This window comes from Zalophus californianus, chromosome 8, assembly GCF_009762305.2.
Source record: "Zalophus californianus isolate mZalCal1 chromosome 8, mZalCal1.pri.v2, whole genome shotgun sequence".
Classification (NCBI taxonomy): domain Eukaryota; kingdom Metazoa; phylum Chordata; class Mammalia; order Carnivora; family Otariidae; genus Zalophus; species Zalophus californianus.
The window spans coordinates 93,810,573-93,830,661 of NC_045602.1; the positions used below are offsets into that span (position 1 = coordinate 93,810,573).

General features: G+C 39.2%; 1 protein-coding gene across 1 annotated transcript in view; it reads right to left on the reverse strand.

The window, feature by feature from the left end:
* KIZ (kizuna centrosomal protein) overlaps positions 1-20,089 on the reverse strand; it is a 125,560-nt gene that overhangs the window by 89,849 nt on the left and 15,622 nt on the right. Inside the window, exon 4 of the mRNA XM_027622818.2 lies at positions 15,534-15,626. Coding sequence (XP_027478619.1) covers positions 15,534-15,626 — 93 coding nt within the window. The remainder of the gene's footprint in view (positions 1-15,533; positions 15,627-20,089) is intronic.

Consider the following 20,089-nt stretch of genomic DNA (forward strand, 5'->3'; position numbering starts at 1 on the left):
AACAGAATTCAGAGTCCAGAAATATCCACATATCTACAGTCTACTGACTTTCTTAAAGACATTTTTAAAGAGTAGTTTTAAAAGTTCAAGACTAGAAGGGGCTGGAATTGATTATTTCCCTTCCTCCACACAGAAGGCTACATAGAGCCTTCCGAGGCTGGTATTTCTCTTCCCTCAGGTCAGTTAGGCTCTGGCCAGTTTCTCCTGAGGGCAGATCTTGCTAAGAACAGAATACTCTCATGTATTTAAAAATGGTACTTTTCCCCTGCCCATGCCTGAATTATAGGAGGATTTTTTTCCTCTGATACTGTGCGGACCTGTTAAAGCTCCCTGGAATTAAAACACAAAAGTGGGGGAAGGAAGACTATGACTAGGTTTCCCTGGAGTCTTCATCTCTCTGACCTGTCTGTGCTGAGCCTCTGGCTATTTGTCAATTACAGTTCGTTTCTCTATCCTGGCACTGGTTCTTGTAGTGGTTTCAGCTCTGCTCTAATAAGCTGTGATTTTCTGTATTCCCTGTTGGTCTCTCCAAATTTAGCGGCGGCGGATTGCTCTGTAACCTCACTTCTCTGAGAGATCTAAGAAGAGTTGCTAATTTTTTTATTTGTTCAGCTTTTTACTTGTTAGGGTGGTGTGGTGACTTCCAAACTTCATATATGTTGGACCGGAAACCAGACTACATCGTAATTTCAGCAGCTGAATATTATCCCATTCTATAAATGTACCATAATTTATTTAACCAGTCTTGTTTTGATGGACCTTGGGTTTGTTTCCCACCATCTACCATTCCAAACCATGCTACAATGATTATCACTGAGCATGTATGCCTCTAGGCACACATGCCAGTACATTAACAAGACAGCTTTCTAGAATTGAAATTGCTAGTTCAAGACTGACTTATAGGATATTGCCATTTCACCATCCAAAGAGGCCATCATGACATTAAGAATTTTCCATTGTACCATATGGTTTAACCAGCAAAATTATAGTAATCAACATCCTGATTCATTGATATAAATATTTGTGACTTCTATTCCTTTTGTAATTGAGAAGCTGATATAAGAACAAAGACAATTTTTAAAACAGGTGAAAATCACCTATTACCATTGTCCTAATCTAACAACTACTTTCATTTTTCCTGTGCTCAAAAAAAAAGTTTGTTTTTTTAATCACCATCCATTACATCATTAGTTTTTGATGTAGTGTTCCATGATTCATTGTTTGCATATAACACCCAGTGCTCCATTCAGTACGTGCCCTCTTTAATACCCATCACCAGGCTAACCCATCCCCCCAGGCCCCTCCCCTCTAGAACCCTCAGTTTGTTTTTCAGAGTTCATCGTCTCTCATAGTTCGTCTCCCCCTCTGATTTCCCCCCTTCATTTTTCCCTTCCTGCTATCTTTTAAATACATGGCTTCAAATGATGGGCTACTGTGGAGAACTCCAGCTGGTCATATGCTGAGGTCGCTTAGCAAAAACTTGAGGCAAATCAATGATCAGACTTGTGAGCTGGGGAGGCCTTTCATTTTTCACTTTCAAGACCCATTTAGGGAGTGTTATGAACCAACACTAGAGCAATTACTAACCCAGCACAGGCTGTACACACCTCCCTCTTCCTTGGTCTGCTAAAGGCCAAAATGTAAAGCAAAGGAGTGGGCATGCCTTAGAGATGAGAAAGCCACCTAGGGAGGGCCAAAGGAGTGCCGCTGACTACTCCTTTCAACCAGTAATTCCCTAAGTCCTCTAACCTACTAAGAGGCCAAAGACCCCAAGTCCATTCCCACTTAACAAAGAACCCCAAGAGCCAAGAAATGGAGAGAAACAACAATATCTAAATAGTAACCCACACAGTCAACAAAAGTAGCATGTAATCATGATTTAACTTATATTAAATGCTTCTAGAACCACAGTAAGTGAAAAACAGCAATAACAACAACAATTTAAGATAGCATTGTTAACACAGGCTACTTCCTAAAAGCAGGAGAAGTTATAAATCTCTACAACAGCAAATGGTTATAAAATGCCAATTTTGTCAAGCATTCCAGACTTTTTTTTTTTTAAAGATTATTTATTTATTTATTTATTTGAGAGAGAGAATGAGACAGAGAGAGAGCATGAGAGGGGAGAGGGTCAGAGGGAGAAGCAGACTCCCTGCTGAGCAGGGAGCCCGATGTGGGACTTGATCCCGGGACTCCAGGATCATGACCTGAGCCGAAGGCAGTCGCTTAACCAACTGAGCCACCCAGGCGCCCCAAGCATTCCAGACTTTTAAGAATATGGAACTGTGGGTCCTCAACAAATATACTAATTACTGATATACTAATTAATGAGAACATTACATCTTAGTGGCCTATAATAAATTAGGAGTTATGAAAAGGTGGCCCTTAATTATGCATAAAATCAAAATCTATGGGTTGGTGCATTTGTTCACCTGTAGAACCAAAACAGACAACTTGCATTTGAGGATCTGTTGAGACCCAATAGGAAGTTTTTGCTGCTATATTTCTAGTTGCTGTTTTTGGGGGGAGGAGGTTTAAGTTTTTGATATAATTTCAATGTTGCAGGAATCATAAGAAAAACTCCCCTTATATTTCTTAACTAGATTTATCAGTCGTTTACATTGTGCCCATTTGTTTTATCATTCCCTCTCCCTCTACATATATGTGAATGTTTATACACACACACACACACACACACACACACACACAGAGTTTTTTCCTGAACCATTTGAGGATAAATTGGAGATACATGCCCTCTCTCCCCGAAACATTTCAGTATGTATTTCCTAAGCATAGGGACATTCTCCTTCATGAGCAGACACAGTTCAATGATTAAACTCAGGAAACTTAACATTGATAAAATGCTATTTTCTATCTCACAGTTCACATTCAAATTTTGTCACTTGGCCTAATAATGTCCTTTATATAGCTACCTTTTTTTCCAGGTTCAGGATCCAATCTAGAGTCAGGTCTCTTGAGTCTCCTTTAATCTGGAACAGCTCTTTAGTCTTTCTTTGTCATTCTTGACCTTGAAATTTTTTAAGAATACAGACTGGCTACTTTGCAGACTGTCTCTCAATGTGTGTTTGACTGATGTTTCCTCATGTATATGTTCAGGTTATGCATTTTTGTCAGGAAGACCACAGAAGTATGTTTCTAGTTTTTCAGTAACAGGAATAATACTCTGATAAAGCAAGTTTATTGGGATGGGAGTTAACCCCAATCCTCCCACTATCAAGCAGAATAATTAGAAATATTCCCTTAAAAACTTGACCTCTTGGGGCACCCGGGTGGCCCAGTCAGTTAAGTGTCTGACTTTTGGTTTTGGCTCAGGTCAGTGCAGAGTCTGCTTGAGATTCTCTCTCCCGCTCCCCCTGCTCATGCTCTCTCTCTCAAATAAATAAATCTAAAACAAAAACAAAAACAAAAACCTTGACCTCTTAAAAAAAAAAAACAAAATTAAAAAAAAAAAACAAAACTGACAACAACATAATGTCATTTTAAACCCATTATATTAAATCTTAGAAATTAAAATTAGTATACCCAATTCTGGATTGACCCATTATATTAAATCTTAGAAATTAAAATTATTATACCCAATTCTGGACTGGGTCCTAGAACAGAAAAAGGACATTGATGGAAAAACTGGTAAAATATGAATAAAATCCAGAGTTTAGTTAATAGTGATATACCTAAGTTGGATTTTTAGATTTGAAAAATGTGGCACTGTTATGTAGGTTGTTAAGAACTGTGTGAACTGGGTGAGGGAATCCAAGGAAACTGTACTGTCTCTGCAACTTTTCTGCAAATCCAAAATTATTCTAGAATAAAAAGTTTACTTAAAAAATAACCCCTGGGAAGTGGGGTGTTGGGGATATCATTTAAGGGTACAAACTTGCAATGAGTAGTAAATAAGTCCTAGAGACCTAATGTACAATATAGTGAATATAGACAATATTATATTATAATCATCAAACTTGCTAAGAGACTAGAACTCAATTATCCTAACCACTGAAAGGAAATGGTAATTATGTAATGAGATAGAGGTGCTAATTATCACTACAATGGCAATCATATTACAATATATAAATGTGTCAAATTAACCTGTTATATACTTTATATATAGTTCAATAAAAAATAAATAAAATAACAATAACAATAAAAAAATCCCCAGTATTGATGAAGGTTAGGTGAAATAGAACCTCCTATATTGTTGGTAGCAAAATAAACAGGCAAAATCCTCTGATAGCAAACAGGAAAGAATACAGCATCAAAAGTCCCTAAACATCCTTATTGCCTTTGATTCTGTAATTTTACAGGGAAACACCTTAAGGAAGTAAGCCTAAAAGGAAAAAAAAAAAAAGCTATGTGACAAGTTCATTTGCAGCATTATTTACAATCATGAAAAGTTAGAAGCAAACTGCATAAAATAGGGCAAGATTATGAAGTCACAAAAATGAGGCAAATGAAGACTATGGTGTAACAAGGGAAATGCTTAGATATGGCAAGTGAAAAAAATCCAAAATTATATATTCAGTATGCTTATACCTACGTAAAGATAAGTCTAACATAGGAAAAAGAAATTAAACAAAATGTGTTTGTATAGGATTATGCCAGGAAAATGAGTATTGTTCTGCTCAACTGTTCCTTTTTCCAATTTAACAAATTTTAACTTGACTTGAAATGTTAAAAATAATTTTATTCAGCTATAATTCACATACCATAAAATTCATCCTTTTAAAGTATGTAATTCATACTTTAATTCAAACTCCTATACAGAATTTCCGTATAGTCACAAGTGTGGAGCCATCACCACAATCAATTTTAGAATATTTCATCACCCCCAAAAGAAACCCTGTTCCAATTTAACAAATTTAACTTGACTTGAAATGTTAAAAATAATTTTATTGAGCTATAATTCACATACCATAAAATTCATCCTTTTAAAGTATGTAATTCATACTTTAATTCAAACCCCTATACGGGGTTTCCGTATAGTCACAAGTGTGGAGCCATCACCACAACCAATTTTAGAACATTTCATCACCCCCAAAAGAAACCCTGTACCCTTTAGCAATCACTCCCCGTCCTCCCTGACCAGCCCCCAGCCCCAGGCAACCACTTATCTACTGCACCATTTTACATTTCTACCAGCAATTACGTAAACTTTTATAACAAAAAAAATTACAAGAAACCTGCAAAAATGAACTGCTGCTTGCTATTAGGCAACGTTACATTTGAACCAGCTCAATGTTTGCAAAGTAAAATAGTGGCTCCAGTAAAATACAAGCTGGGCTTCCGCAGGTTGGCAGCTTTCCCGTTTGCTGAGATCAGGCAGTGAGACAGGTGCCTCTTTTCTTTTTTAAAATAGTCTGTCATTTTGTTTGCATAGCAACAGGAAATAGGGTGGTCTTTAATCTTAAAATTCTGACATTGTTATGTGTCTCACAAGCAGTTTCTAACCAGGAAAGCTGAAGAGAGAATGCCGTGTTTCACATTATTGTTGACACTGGAATAATATTAGGAATTGAAAAGTTTTTGAGAGATAGACGTTATTGCCAAAAGAAGGGGTGTGTATCAGTATTTAAGGATCTGACATAATGATCAATGTTTCTCCGCCTTCCTATTACTTTCTGTAGCTCAGTGCTTGAGGTAAATCTCTAATCCAGGATTTCAGTTCAGTTCTTCCTTTTACCCTGACACAGTTACCTATCTGTAGTTTCTTTAAAAATTTTAGGAGTCACCCAGGCGTCCCAGTCACACTGATCCCTTAATAAAAATTTACATATAGGGGCGCCTGGGTGGCTCAGTTGGTTAAGCATCTGCCTGGGTGGCTCAGTTGGTTAAGGATCGAGTCCCCCGTCAGGCTCCCTGCTCAGCAGGGGAATCTGCTTCTCTCTCAACCTCTGCCCCTGTTCATGTGCTCTCTCTCACTCACTCTCTCAAATAAATAAATAAAATCTTTTTAAAAAAATGTACATATAACAATCCTGAAGGAATTACTTTACTTTACGATGTGTTATAAACTGTATTGTGTCCCCCTCCTCCCCAAATTCTTATGTTGAAGCCCTAATTCCCAGTGTTACTATTCGAAGATAGGACCTTTAAGGTAAGGTGATTAAGGTTAAAGGAGTTCATAAGGGCGGGGCCCTCTCATAAGAGGAGGAGATACCAGAGATCCTCTCTCCACACAAATGCACAAAGAAGAGGCCATGTGAGGACACAGAAAAGGGGCAGTCATCTGCAACCCAGAGAGAGAGAGGCCCTACCAGAAACCAACTCTTCTGGCACCCTGACCCTAGACTTTCAGCTTCCAGAATTGTGAGAAAATAAATTTCTATTATTTAAGCCCCCAGTCTGGGGTATTTTGTTATGGTCACCTGAGCTGACCACGACATCATGCCAACACTTAACACTTCTTCATTTTGCCACTGTGGTAAATTATAGGCACAATTAAATTTTTATAACTGAGACCACAAAGAGATATCTCTGGCCATTAAATCCAATAGTCATTGGAACTGTCTTAATTTTAAAATGGATCCATTAAATTTAGGCTTCAAAGGTTATGTTCTGTAAGTAATTCTGTTGGGTAAATCACTACAACATCGGTCGATTACAAGTTGTTATCACCCAGTGGCTTTATGTCCCATTTCTTTAATTCATAGGTAGCCTCTCCATCCCCAGAACTGGTGTCTCCACCATCCTAGATGAGTGGCAAGAAGTCAGCACAAAAGAATGGCTACCCTGGTGGAGGCCAAAGATGGAGATGATGGGGACAGTGGTGAGAGTGGTGGCAGGATCAGTGAACATTTGTCAAGCACTTACCAGGTGTCAAGAAGATTTATATTCATTACCTTTTTTCATCTTCAAAACAACCATTACTATTTCCCTGCTCTTATGGGACTTAGTTAGCAAGGTTGAAGAATTTGCTCTTGGTCACAGGATTCAGACCCACACACAAAGACTCCAATGCCCATCTCTTGGTGCTATGATACTCAAAACGAAATCAGTGAGACTCAAACTGTGTTTACTGAACCACAGCTATTGTGAAAAACAAACAAATACAAAAAATCTCTAATAATAAAGTGTAAGTCTAGGACTAATTTCCTACTAAATTCAACCAGTACAAAATCAGACCTACTAAAATAGACTCTAAATGGAACGTCTACGTAATAAATAAAATCAAGTCTATGTACACGGTAAATGGGAAGAGTAAGAGAAAAGCAGAAACCTCAACTGAAATTTAGCATTCCTAAATTGTACGAACTGGTGATTTTCAAAAAACAAACACACACACCCCAGCACCATCCTTTCCCCCATTACCCCCAGGCCTATGCAGTTGCCTTGAGTAAAACAGTACAAAGTCATGGTTTTCAAGAAGAGAAGCTTAACAAATATCTGAGAATATCACAACAGCCCTTTCTTAATATGCCCTGTATATGCATGGTTCCCACACAGGGTGGCTCAGGATATAACTGTGTCTCTTAGAGTTTCCTGTTCAAAAAGAAATGTGCAGAACTACATCAGAAAGGGAGAATGCCAGCTCCAGTTTCTAATTTTGAGAGATGTGAGTGAGGACAGAGGCAACTCACACACTACAATGAAAAGAGCAATCCCATCCACAGGCAGGGTCTTGCTTCCTAAAATGCTCATCGCTTCCTCAAACTTTTTTTTTTTTTACTGTATTAACATTATTAAACTAACTAGAGCTCCTATTTCTTTTTTTTTAATTAATTAATTTATTTGAGAGAGAGAGTGAGAGCAAGTGCAAGCAGGGAGGGGGGAAGAGGGAGAGAGAATGTCAAGCAGAATCTTGGCTGAGCACGGAGGCCGACTCAGGGCTGAATCCCACGACCCATGAGATCATGACCTGAGCTGAAATCACTAGTCAGATGCTTAACTGGCTGAGTCACCCAGGTGCCCCTGGAGCTTCTATTTCTTGAGGATACATTACCGAAAGTTGGATTGCTGGCACAAAGCATATGTGTACAGCCAACCCCCTGCACAGTCAAAATCTGTATATAACTTTTGAGTCCTTCAAAACTTTAACTACTAATAGCCTCCTGCTGACCAGAAGCCTTACCTATAACATAAACAGTCAATTAACACATATTTTTGTATGTTACATGTGTTTTATACTATATTCTTACAATAACGCAAGTCAGAAAAAAGAAAATCATAAGGAAAGTACATTTATAGTATTGCACATAAATTTATTTTAAAAAATCTGTGTGTAAGTGAACCCGTACAGCTCAAACCCATGTTGTTCAAGGATCAACTGTATATTTAATTGTGATAATTACTGCCAGGTTCCTTTCCAAAAAAGTTCTAGCACTAATTCATTTTTTTCAGACTACATGAAAAAGACTATTTTTTCTAATAATACAGTATTTCATAGAATGTAAGTATATGAAGTTTGGAAAATCTTCTAAAGAATAAGAAATCAATATTTGTTCTCCTGTGGAGACTTCTGTAATCCCTTGTACTATCAAAGGGAGAAAAGAAACAGTGTTTTCCACAAAATTTATCTTCCTCTTGCTAAGTCAACTTATGCTTCCTTTTCCCCTTCTCCTTCATTTTTTCTCTTTTCTCTATCACTCCACTACAAGATGTGTATCTATACATACACACACACACACACACACACACGTGCAATTTTCTCACTTGTAAGAACCTCTAACACATAGCACACTTGTCACATAATTCCACCACAGAGAGAGCAAAGGAAGATAGTTGTGTTGCCAAATGTCTCCACAAAAGGTAAGTTTAAAAAATATGGTTATTTTCATTCTTGACTGTGAGAAAGAGGCTAAGTCCCTTCCAGAAAGGCTTCTTTCCACCATTCTCCTAAGTGAAACCTTTCTTCCAGTAACTGAGAAGCAAGTTGATGTATTTATTAGTTAAGGCTCTGCCACTGACCACGTATGTGATCTGGAGACAAGTTACTTCTTTGGGCCTCCATCTCCTAATCTGTAAAATGGGTATAAAAACAAATCTTACTGTAAAGTTGTAACGAATGTGTGTATATTTACATATATTTGTAGATGTATAATTTAAATCCGTAGAACAGTACCTGAAACAGAGTAAGATCAATGTAAGTGTTAGCTGTTAATCTGAGCCATATTACTCACTTGGGAGGTACCCTCGAGAGAAAGCAGAATGTGGAGAGTTCAAACTTCACCTGCCTTTGAAATCCAGTGGAATGGGGCACACATCTCGCTCAAGAAGAATGTCTCTCTCCTGTTCCTCACTGTGGACTGACAGGCTGCTACCTCCCACCAGGTGGGGCAGTGGATGGGGTCTATACCCTACTGTGCAGGAGCTCATGGTCTAGTGAGAAGAGCATTTTCTAGCCTCTCCTGAAAAAAGATCTGCAGATCTAGTTTTAGGGCCAGGATTTGAAAAACTATTTGTGTAATTCGGTTTAATTTTTAATTGTTTTGTGACTAGAAACACATACAAATAAAAAAGCTATTCAGATCAAAGAGGTCCAGCTGAACACCTTTGGATTTGTCATTGCCGAGGTCAAATAAAGTCACAACTTTGAGGATGGTAGAGCTGAGGGTGGGTCACCATCCCAAGCAAGGTATAACATCTTGGTATTAGAAACCTGGGCAACCACTCAGCACCCCACTTTAGGGAGATTCTTGCACTCTTTCTAATTGAGCAGTGGTTCAAGGAGACTGCTGGTGAATGAAGCACTGTGGGCCACTCCTTAGTGGCGCTAAGAAATTGGGGCTTACCAAAGATACAAATGTAGGGATCTGAAGGGGTACATGCACCCCGATGTTTACAGCAGCAATGTCCACAATAGCCAAACTATGGAAAGAGCCAAGATGTCCATCAACAATGAATGGATAAAGAAAATGTGGTATACACACACACACACACACACACACACACACACACACACACACACACACAATGGAATATTACACGGCCATCAAAAGGAATGAAATCTTGCCATTTGCAACGATGTGGATGGAACTGGAGGGTGTTATGCTGAGTGAAATAAGTCAATCAGAGAAAGACATGTATCCTATGACCTCACTGATATGAGGAATTCTTAATCTCAGGAAACAAACTGAGGGTTGCTGGAGTGGTCGGGGGTGGGAGGGATGGGGTGGCTGGGTGATAGACATTAGGGAGGGTATGTGCTATGGTGAGCGCTGTGAATTGTACAAGACTGTTGAATCACAGATCTGTGCCTCTGAAACAAATAATACATTATATGTTAAAAAAAAGAAGAAGAAGAAGAAGATAGCAGGAGGGGAAGAATGAAGGAGGGGAATCAGAGGGGGAGACAAACCATGACAGATGATGGACTCTGAAAAATAAACTGAGGGTTCTAGAGGGGAGGGGGGTGGGGGGATGGGTTAGCCTGGTGATGGGTATTAAAGATGGCACGTTCTGCGTGGAGCACTGGGTATTATACGCAAACAATGAATCATGGAACACTACATCAAAAACTAATGATGTAACAGATGGTGATTAACATAACATAATAAAAAAAAAAAGAAATTGGGGCTTATATAGATAACCCAACCCCTTTACCCCCTGCCCTGCACTGCTCTTTCCAGTAGCAGGTATGACAGAGCCAGACCCATATCCAAGGGAACCTCACCATCCCAGTACATGCCCACAGTGTGCTCCTGGGCTGGGAGCTCCCCTCACTGCTGTACAGCAGCCAGGAGTGGAGGCAGGCACAACATTCAGTCAGTGACAGATAGGAGCTAAGGAATAAACCCCTCTCTTTCCTGCTTCCAGGTGTGAGGACACTGAGGTGTGTGTGACACAGTCTTCCAAGGTTCTGCGATGGGACTTAGCTCCAGTTGCTCACAGTGGTAACCTACTCAGTCACACACTCCTGGCCGTGTGACTTTCTCTCTCCTCTATCTGAGCTTCCTGGGATCACCTCCCAAATAATCCACCTACATTCCAATCCTTATCTCAGGATCTGCTTCCAGGAGATTCCAACCTAGGAATTCCAACCTAAGTTATTTCCTCTTTAAATACGGATACTTCGGGAGAGTCTTATGACTCCTTTCCCCTTGCCATGATGTTTACCAATTCAATTGTGTGTCTCCTCGACACTGGTTGCTTTACCCCTTGGAGATGAGCCCGGGTCTCATAGTGACTGCCTTGGTCTTACACAAACTGCTCAGATCCCGGGAGCTGCAGTTTGTCTTCTGGGAGTGGAACCCTTCCCATCATTAAAGCATCTTCCCTGTCTGGTGCCTCCCCTGCAGCGGGGCTGCTCCCAATCCCAGCTCCACCACCTCTCCCAACACGGCTCCAACATGGCACTGGGTGCACAACTGTCTTCTCACTTGGAGGTTCTTCTTCAGTAGAACTTTCAGGTATTTCTTCTGCCCTACCAAGTCAACTCAAGCAGATGCTCCTTTTATTGAAACATGAGCAGTTCAGAGACAGGCACTCCATTTTCCTTGGCTCACCTGACATAGCTGGAATACTGAGACCATTTCACTCTCTCCCAAGGTTAGGTACAAATGCAGCATCTAAATGGGTAACTGAAATATTTTGCATGATGTGGCCAGGCTGTTTTTACTGGATCAGGAATTTTTCCCAACTTTGGAAGAGAATTTCACCCACACCACCCTAGATGGCAGGGCAGCAAGATGGCTAATAGCATGGACGCCAAAGCCAAATGGTCTGGTTTTGAGTTTTGGCTCTGCCTCACTGTCTACTCTTAGGCAAGTTAATTAACCTCTCTGAGCCCTCCCATGAATGAAGGTAACAACAGCATCCACTTCCAGGATTGTTGAGAAGATCAAATGAGCTGATGAATATAAAGAGCTTCATGTAGAAGCTGGCACAGCATAAGTGTGCAATGATCATTGCCCATTGTTACTATTAGTATCAGAAGTGCAAGGAACAGCCTACATAACCATTTCTCCATGTGACCCTTGCACGAAGGTTTAAAACAGTGAAGTGGAACTCCCCAATTTGAACTTTAGCCCTATGATGAAATCCCCTGGTACTCCACAGCAATTCCAGCCAGGCCTAGCACAGTATAATCCTGCTGTGAAGTATCCAGTTCACTTCTACTTTTAGTAGAATATGTTTCACAGTATAATAGTTCAAAGAAACTTCACAATGCCTACCCCAAAATTTATACTCTCGTTCACAACTGCTATCTCCATCTCTTTTGGTACTTAAGATTTGATGTATTTTTATGTATATTCTTTAGTCACTGCTCCTAGGCAAAACTGAGCAACTAGAACATGCCCATGCCTAAAGACCAAGAGAATTAGAGTTTACCCCCAAAACAACAAAAACAACAAAATGCAATGTATAATAGAGGAAAAGGATTATTAAATTATAGTAAAATCTGTGTGGATTCAAATGGGGGCTTGAACATTGTCTTTTTGTGTTAACCAAAAAACAAAAGTTTACTAAGTAAACTAATACTGGCAACGAGCTTGGGGAATGAGTAGACCAATTACTAATTCTCTTAAGAGAACACATGACCCTGAAGAGTAGCCACTGGATGCATGAAGACTCTGGATGTCTTATGAAACTGGGCTAGAGTTTTACCTTGAGAAGATGGACAACCACTACTTCATGACTTTTCTTAGTAGAGTATCTAAGTTACTGCTACAGTTGAAAGGTACACAACCATTTAAAAGACATATCTTCTTGTAATTCAGAATTATCACTAATTTGATAAATTCTCTCCCCCTCATTAGTGCTTTCCACTTCATTGGCAACCCCAATTTCAGCTCCTAACTCTTCCTGTCTGAACCAACCCTGATTTCTTCAGTTCTACCAACTCCTTCCCCCAGTTCCTCCTGCACGGCACCACCAGCCTCATCTTCCTGCAGCTGCATGCCGGTGATGACGCTGCTCTGTTCACAAGTTCTGCCTTCACCTGCCCCAACACACACACACACACACACACACATATACTCCCACGTACATGCACACACGATTCCAGGAGGAAATCTCAGTCCTTAACCTGGTACATATAAAAATTAACTGCCAGTCCCCGAAGACCAACAACTCCGGGAACAGACAAATTCATTTGACTGTCTAAAGAAGAGATGCGTGGGTTTCCACTGGAAAAGAAAATGTAACTCATATAAGGAATTGTTCTCAAAATAAGGAGGATTAACTAATTCATCATTTTACTGAAATGTATTTAGTTCCATAATGTAACTTTCCAAGCTCATTGTCTACCACTTCCCTACAAGAACATTAGACTTTAGTCAGGCTGAACAACCAACCACTGGGCTTTCCTGCTTCTGCTCCTTCACTCATAACATCTCTGAACCTTAGAATGTCCACCATATTCCCATTGACTGACATCCTTCCCATCCTGCACACTAGTTCAAACACCACCTCCTCCACCAAGCCTTGCGCCACTCATGTCAGTGGAAGCAAACCTTTCTTCTTCATGCAGCACATGCCTACCCCATGTCACTGCCATTTATCACATAGTATCCTGTGCCTTAGAAAGGATATATCCTTGAAGGCCAACACGTGGAATTCATAGGGGGACCTACTGTGGCTTCTCATACAAATCTCTTGCTCAGAACCTACTTATTGACTTCAACCAGTGACACTATAGTGTGTGCTTCCAGCCAGTCCCTGAAGATGGACAACTCTGGGAACAGAGACGAATTCATTTGACTGTCTAAAGAAGAGATGTGTGGATTTCTACTGGGAAAAAAAATGTAACTCATATGATAAGGAATTGTTCTGGAATTAGTATATAAGGAATAACTAAGTCATCATTTTGCTGAAATGTATTTAGCTTTTAATTGATGGAACATCAATAGGAAACTGAAAAAGGCAAGATATAAATTTCTCAAAATGTTACCTAATTGATTCTTACATATAGTCAATAATTAAAGCTTTTAGGGAGATGACACCTTTCAAAATAAAGGGAAATACTTCTCTTCTAATTATTATATGTAACATCTTTAAGGGGTTGTCAGCTGTATGTCTCTTGTCCTAATTTTAAATATAACTTAAGGAGACTACATAACTGTATGTAAGGTAAAGAATCAGTAGTGCAAATAGAAAAAAAAAGTCTCCCGTTTTACTTAAGTACCATTGACACTGCCGTACTAAGAATGCGTTTATCAGGAATGGCATAGAAAGAACAAACCAGTTTATAGATTAAAAACACATCAATTATTTCATGACCCAATGTCAAACAGAAAAAGTGCCTGAATGGTTTAGAAGTCTATCACATCGTACCACGTTTAGCGTACATCTAATGGCACAGAAATCATTTATCATTAAAGGCCTTTTTATATAGGTCAAGGTTGCTGGAACTTGGTGTTTTATATCTTACAGTTTAAAGAATGCTCTAAATTCTAGGTTTTTTAACTTTTTAATCTTTGGGAAGGAAAACTAAAACTTCCTATAAACTCAGATTAATGCCTGCTAATGCATGGAAAAAAAGAAAACTAAAACCTTCCTCCTACTATAAAAACAAAATAGTGTGGCCTCTGTTTCTTTTCTGATAAGAGTCTTAAATACCAAACAGTTAACTGCATAATAACATTTACTGGCAGCCAGGCAGCCTGCTTAGCAGATATATAAAGCAGGTAAAAGGAGAAAAAGTTAATTTCTTGGCTGAATGATTCCATCGGTAGCTATAGGGCAAACCTGAAAGTCTTTTAGTAAAGTAGCAGTTGGTTCTTCTATCAATCTGTAGCACACATACTCTTCCAAGGAAGGCATTAAATATGAAAATCATATCCCGTTATCATCGGTTTCCAGCTTTCAGCCCAGTAAGCTTTTCTTAATGAATGCTGCAGCCTAAGGAACAAGCACGCTGTTGGCTTCTCTGAATAATGGAGTGATGCTACCATTTTTGCTTATTACAATATCGACTGGCTGAGGGGGGTTCACACATAGTCACAAGTGACTACTCTTGCCAGCATGCTCCAAGTTATTACAAGATGTTTTTAGACATTTCATCTAAAAGAGCTTTACTGCTTTTAGTGAAGAAAACATCTATGGTCTTGAACAGAATCATTTATATGGAGATAGGCTGCAGGATTAGAAGCCTGCATTACGGCAGATACATAGCAGAATTTATTTAAGTATTCCTTGCCAGTCTTTTTGTCTGTTGCTTAGATATGCAATCTTTTCTTTCCACTTCCTCTGTAAAAAGGTTAAAATGTACAAAATTATATATACAAAGAAGAGAAGCAAAAGGCCGTATTTTGTTTACCTTTTACTTAAAACATTTCTGGAACTAAGAAAAAAAAAGTGGCTACAAAGCATTATTTAGACAAACATAATTTCACCCACTAACGCCTCTAAGGTTTTCTTGGGAATCTGTCTCTTTTAAACCTGCCCGTGACGGCCTTTCAGCACGTTTAATTGAATTAGACATTAAAGCAATACTCTATAAGGAAAAGTCTTTAAATAATACTTAAGGGTTAATCAAAAAGATCTTTTCAATAAGATGATTTTATTTAAAACACTATTGTAAAAGAGGAATACTCCAGAAATCCTCTGTCAACAGAAGGTTTATTATTTTAAGTTATTACCTTTCTTCTGTCTTCATCTTCCAGTTCGCCTCTTGTTCCCAGGCTCTCTTTTGACAGTAGCTGCATCTTCTTCATTTGAGCCTCATATTCATTCTAAACATAAACAAAGTTTTGATTTTTTGGTGGCTCTTATGACAACCAGTACCCGTCTATATTTTTCAGTCTTTAGAGCATAAAAAGAACACTGAAGTAGAAAGTAAAAGTTAATGTTGCCAAGAAATTCAACTTAGAAAATAGATAATTTCACAAATAAAATGTCAAAAGCTGAGTTCTATAAAATGCTATATTTTTCATGCATTTTTATTTAACTTCCCCCCCAAAACATTTAATTAACATACAATGTATTATTTGTTTCAGGGGAAAAATGCTTATTTTAAATAAGATTTGATGGATTCTCACTGTCTTTCATCAACATAGGGAATAAAACCTTGGCACATTAGGCGCTCAGGAAAATCCAGTTACTTTATTATGAAAGCAACACATTGGACAGTGTCTACTCTGAAAACTTTTGTCCTAAAGGAAAAGAAATCAATCCTACTGACTTCTTATCTGTGTGATATCTACATTAGTATCATGGTGCTACTACGATATACTATTTGCTAGATCATTGACTTGAAACGAATTCCATTTTCTATGAATAAAGATATATAGTAGACATCAGAGATCAGCACCATAGGAATGATGTTTGCTCTGGCACTAATAACTACATAAAGATGTCTGCTTCATTATCACACTATAATTGATGAAAGTGATTCCATCATAAAATGACTTTTTCTTAAAAGCAAGGCATAAAAGGTGCTTTGATTCAGTATGTTAGTAGTTAAAACCTTAAGAAATTCACTAATGGTGGTCCATCACAGATAAGTATCAGAACATGTTCTAAATTAGACCATGATGCACTGCAATTAGAAATACACCTATGGGAGAGAAAAAAGAAATACACCTATGAGATAATCAAAGTAGAAAACTGTTTCCTTAGTTCTCAGTCTGAACATGAAATTGGCCTCAGCTTTGTTCTGACATACAAAAAAACAGTGATGAAAATTAATTTGTTTCCCTCAAAATATCTTAAAGGGTATTATATGCTGCCCCATTTTTAATAACAGTTAAGCAGGGAATTTTTTCCTCTCTCAGAATATTAACATGATAGATGAAGGTAATGATCTAAAGAGATTCCTAATTAAACAAAAGTTTTATAAGGCCAGTACACACAATAAACCAAGAAAAGATAAAGAAATAAGGCAATTAAGATAATATAATTTACATCTCTCTGTTCTATATCTACCCCTTTGGACTCAGAGATATTTACTTTTTAACCCCAAAAGCTTTCAAAAGGCATACTTTACAGATTCTAAGGGAAAGTATCCTTATAAAGGGATGGGGTAGATTATGAAATAAACAAAATAAACATTGAGTTTTATTAAATAATTAGAGGTTAAACACAAATTCTTCATTCCTGTGGCTGCAAATATTTTCTTAGGTTCTTTGAGATCAGTTATAAACATGCAACAGGCATTGTATCTGATTTGCTCATTATGGGATTATTTCAGAGCCACACCTTCCAAAGGCAGAGTACTTTCTCATGGAAACGTGAGTTTTGTTTAATTCATTTTGCTGCAGCAAAAATTGATAACTGCATTAAGACTTTATAAAGAAGTCTCTTCACTAGTCCAATTTAGACTGTTCTCAGTGCATCCAAAAAATTTACTGAATTATAGGTACTTTTCTAAATTAGTGAGAAAATAAAAACCGAACAATGTATTTGAAATTAAAAGTTGCTATAGGGGCGCCTGGGTGGCTCAGTCGCTAAGCGTCTGCCTTCAGTTCAGGTCATGATCAAGCCCCGCATCGGGCTCCCTGCTCAGCGGGAAGCCTGCTTCTCCCTCTCCTACTTCCCCTGCTTGTGTTCCTTCTCTCGCTGTGTCTTTGTCAAATAAATAAATAAAATATAAAAAAAAAAGTTGCTATAAAAATCGAACAATGTATTTGAAATCAAAAGTTGCTATAAGTGGATAATTGATACAAACTATAATTCTACATCCCCTAGGACAACAGACTTGCACCTACAAATGCTCTCTTTCTTTGCCTTTTTATTTATACATAGGACACTTGGTTACCATCCATCAAATCCACCTTCTGAACACTGGAGAGCAAGGGTTTTCAACCCCCACCTCCTATTCTATCTGCATATAAACGAAGGGTTGTACTATGTTTAAAAGTTTTTGAAGTTTGGAAAACTGTATAGATGAACCTTTCCAAAACTTTCACAGCTAACAACGTCTCATGAGACAGCAGAGCACACGTCCCAGTTTTCCAACCATCAGTCTTTCATGTTGTATTCCCCATTTCTTCTCTGATCAGGTCCCATTATATTTCCACAATACATCAGGGCTTGTATTGCATCCTTTCTGTCTGGTGCTGACTCAGGTCCCTGTTCCCTCCTTTGTGTGGCCTAGATTCCTCACTGTCAGATTTGCTGCTTTGGGGGCCAAAGTTCTTATGTCCCAGTAGCATCTCCAGTCCATAGCCTAAGGACAGTCCTTTCTTCCCCCAACTCCCCTAGGGAAATCTGTTTTAATAAACTCAACAGCACAGAATCAATCCATCAGGTAACTTGTTCTGTCCATTACCGTCTTGCTTCACAGCACTGGGCTGGATACTGCCCACCTACATTTGGGAGGACTCTTCTACTTACTTCCTTACTATGCACAAACCATTTCACCTCAGCTCAACTGATGAAATCCGTTGATGATGGTTTTGGGTGGTGGGAAGAGGAGATGGAGGTCCTTGCGGGTCTTCCAGGTCTCTAAGATATCTCTCCATGCTCATGACACATCTCATTTTCCATTCTTTCCTTCTTTTCTTCTGTATTCCCACTTATATTCCTTCAGTTTCCCCTCATCACATTAGCACTTGCCTGAAATGTCACCACTACCTTTTACTTAAACAGGCTTCCTTTTTTCAGTGGTCTTTGGGATTATATAAACATTTTCAGTTACAGAACTGAACAGACATTTAAAATCTACTGGCCCAGCCTCCTCATGTTGGAGTTGAAAAGATGGGTACAGAGAGTTACACAAACTGTCTGATGTGACCCTCAGGGCTACAGTTCACAATCTTTTGTTTTCTCTTCTATTTCTTCCAGTATACAGGTTTCCTCTTAAATGCTGAGTTTTTACAAAAAGGTATGGAGAACACTTACTTATATGCAACTAATGTATATTAATCAAGTAAGACACTCTTATCTTAAAAAATAGGATAAGCTACAGACTGTCTTCCAGGAGCCTGAAGGCCATGCCCTGTCCACAGTGGCTGTCACAACGCTCAGCAGGAATTGAATGAGAACTCAAAGATTTGTTCTCTTCAAATTTTATCCCCAGTAGGCACATATCACCTAAGAACTGAATTTTTAACAAGAATCACATCTTTAATGGTAACATTATATCTTTAGAGTGTCTCTGCTATTAAACAGAAAAACTCCTGGGAAGGTGTAACACAGGATAGAACCAATACCACATTAGCTCTCCCATAGTTGTCCATGGTCCATAAGAGAGAAAGATGAAAAATATGGAAGAATCAATTTTCGGTCGTGGGGGGTGGGGGGAGTCTCAATGCTTACTGAGTGCTCCAAGACTACGGAGGTGTTCCTCAATGCTAACCGAGTGCTTATTATATGCCACATTCTGGGTCAGATACTGACAGCATTGAAATAATAAGATGAGGAGCCCACAGTGAGGTGGGAAAACATGTAAACAATTGCACAAAGGAAGTGCTTACAGAGATAATTATGGCACAGACCTAAGGCAGGACAGAGGGAAAGAGGCCTTCTACTTGAAGAAGATAGGAGATAATGCGGTGCTTTCAAGGAAATACAGTGTTCAGCATGTTTAAAATTCAGTGGGTGTGCGTGAGTGAGTATAAGCATGTGTGAGAGAGAGAGAATGCACACATGTGTGGGAGATAAAGATGGAGCGGGATGGGGGGGAAGACATGGGGGTGAGGGAATATTGCATGAGGGGGTACGGAGGAGACAGGGGTGAGGAAAGCCGGGGGTGGGGAGAGGGAGCAAGCAGAGATAGGAGGCAGAGATGGGGAGAGAGGAAGGAGGTGGGGGGGAGGGGCGTGTGGGGAAGAGAAAATGTGCACATGTCTGTGTATTTGTGTGAGAGGGACAGTAAGAAGAAATGTGTTAGTGCGTGTACATGCATGCATGTGTTAAGGGTCATAAGGCTAAACTGCGGGATGGTATGCAGGCAGAGAGCAGCATCTGGGCTTTGTCCTAAAAGGCTGAGCAAGCACTCAAGGTTTTCAGGCAGATGAGAGACATAACCAGATGATGATTCTCCTCAACTGAGGAACCCCCTTGGATGGGCTGACATGCCCCTCATGCCTGGCACTTGAATAGGGAAGGCTGAAACAGAGCTGGTCATGTTCGACACATGCCCCTTGGGATCCTTTTGGGTGCTCCAAGTCCCAGCATCTCTGTCTCTGTGCCCAAGGAGCTCACAGTTAATTTCCCCTCACTGCCTCTCTTCCTCATCAGTCCTCAATCAGTG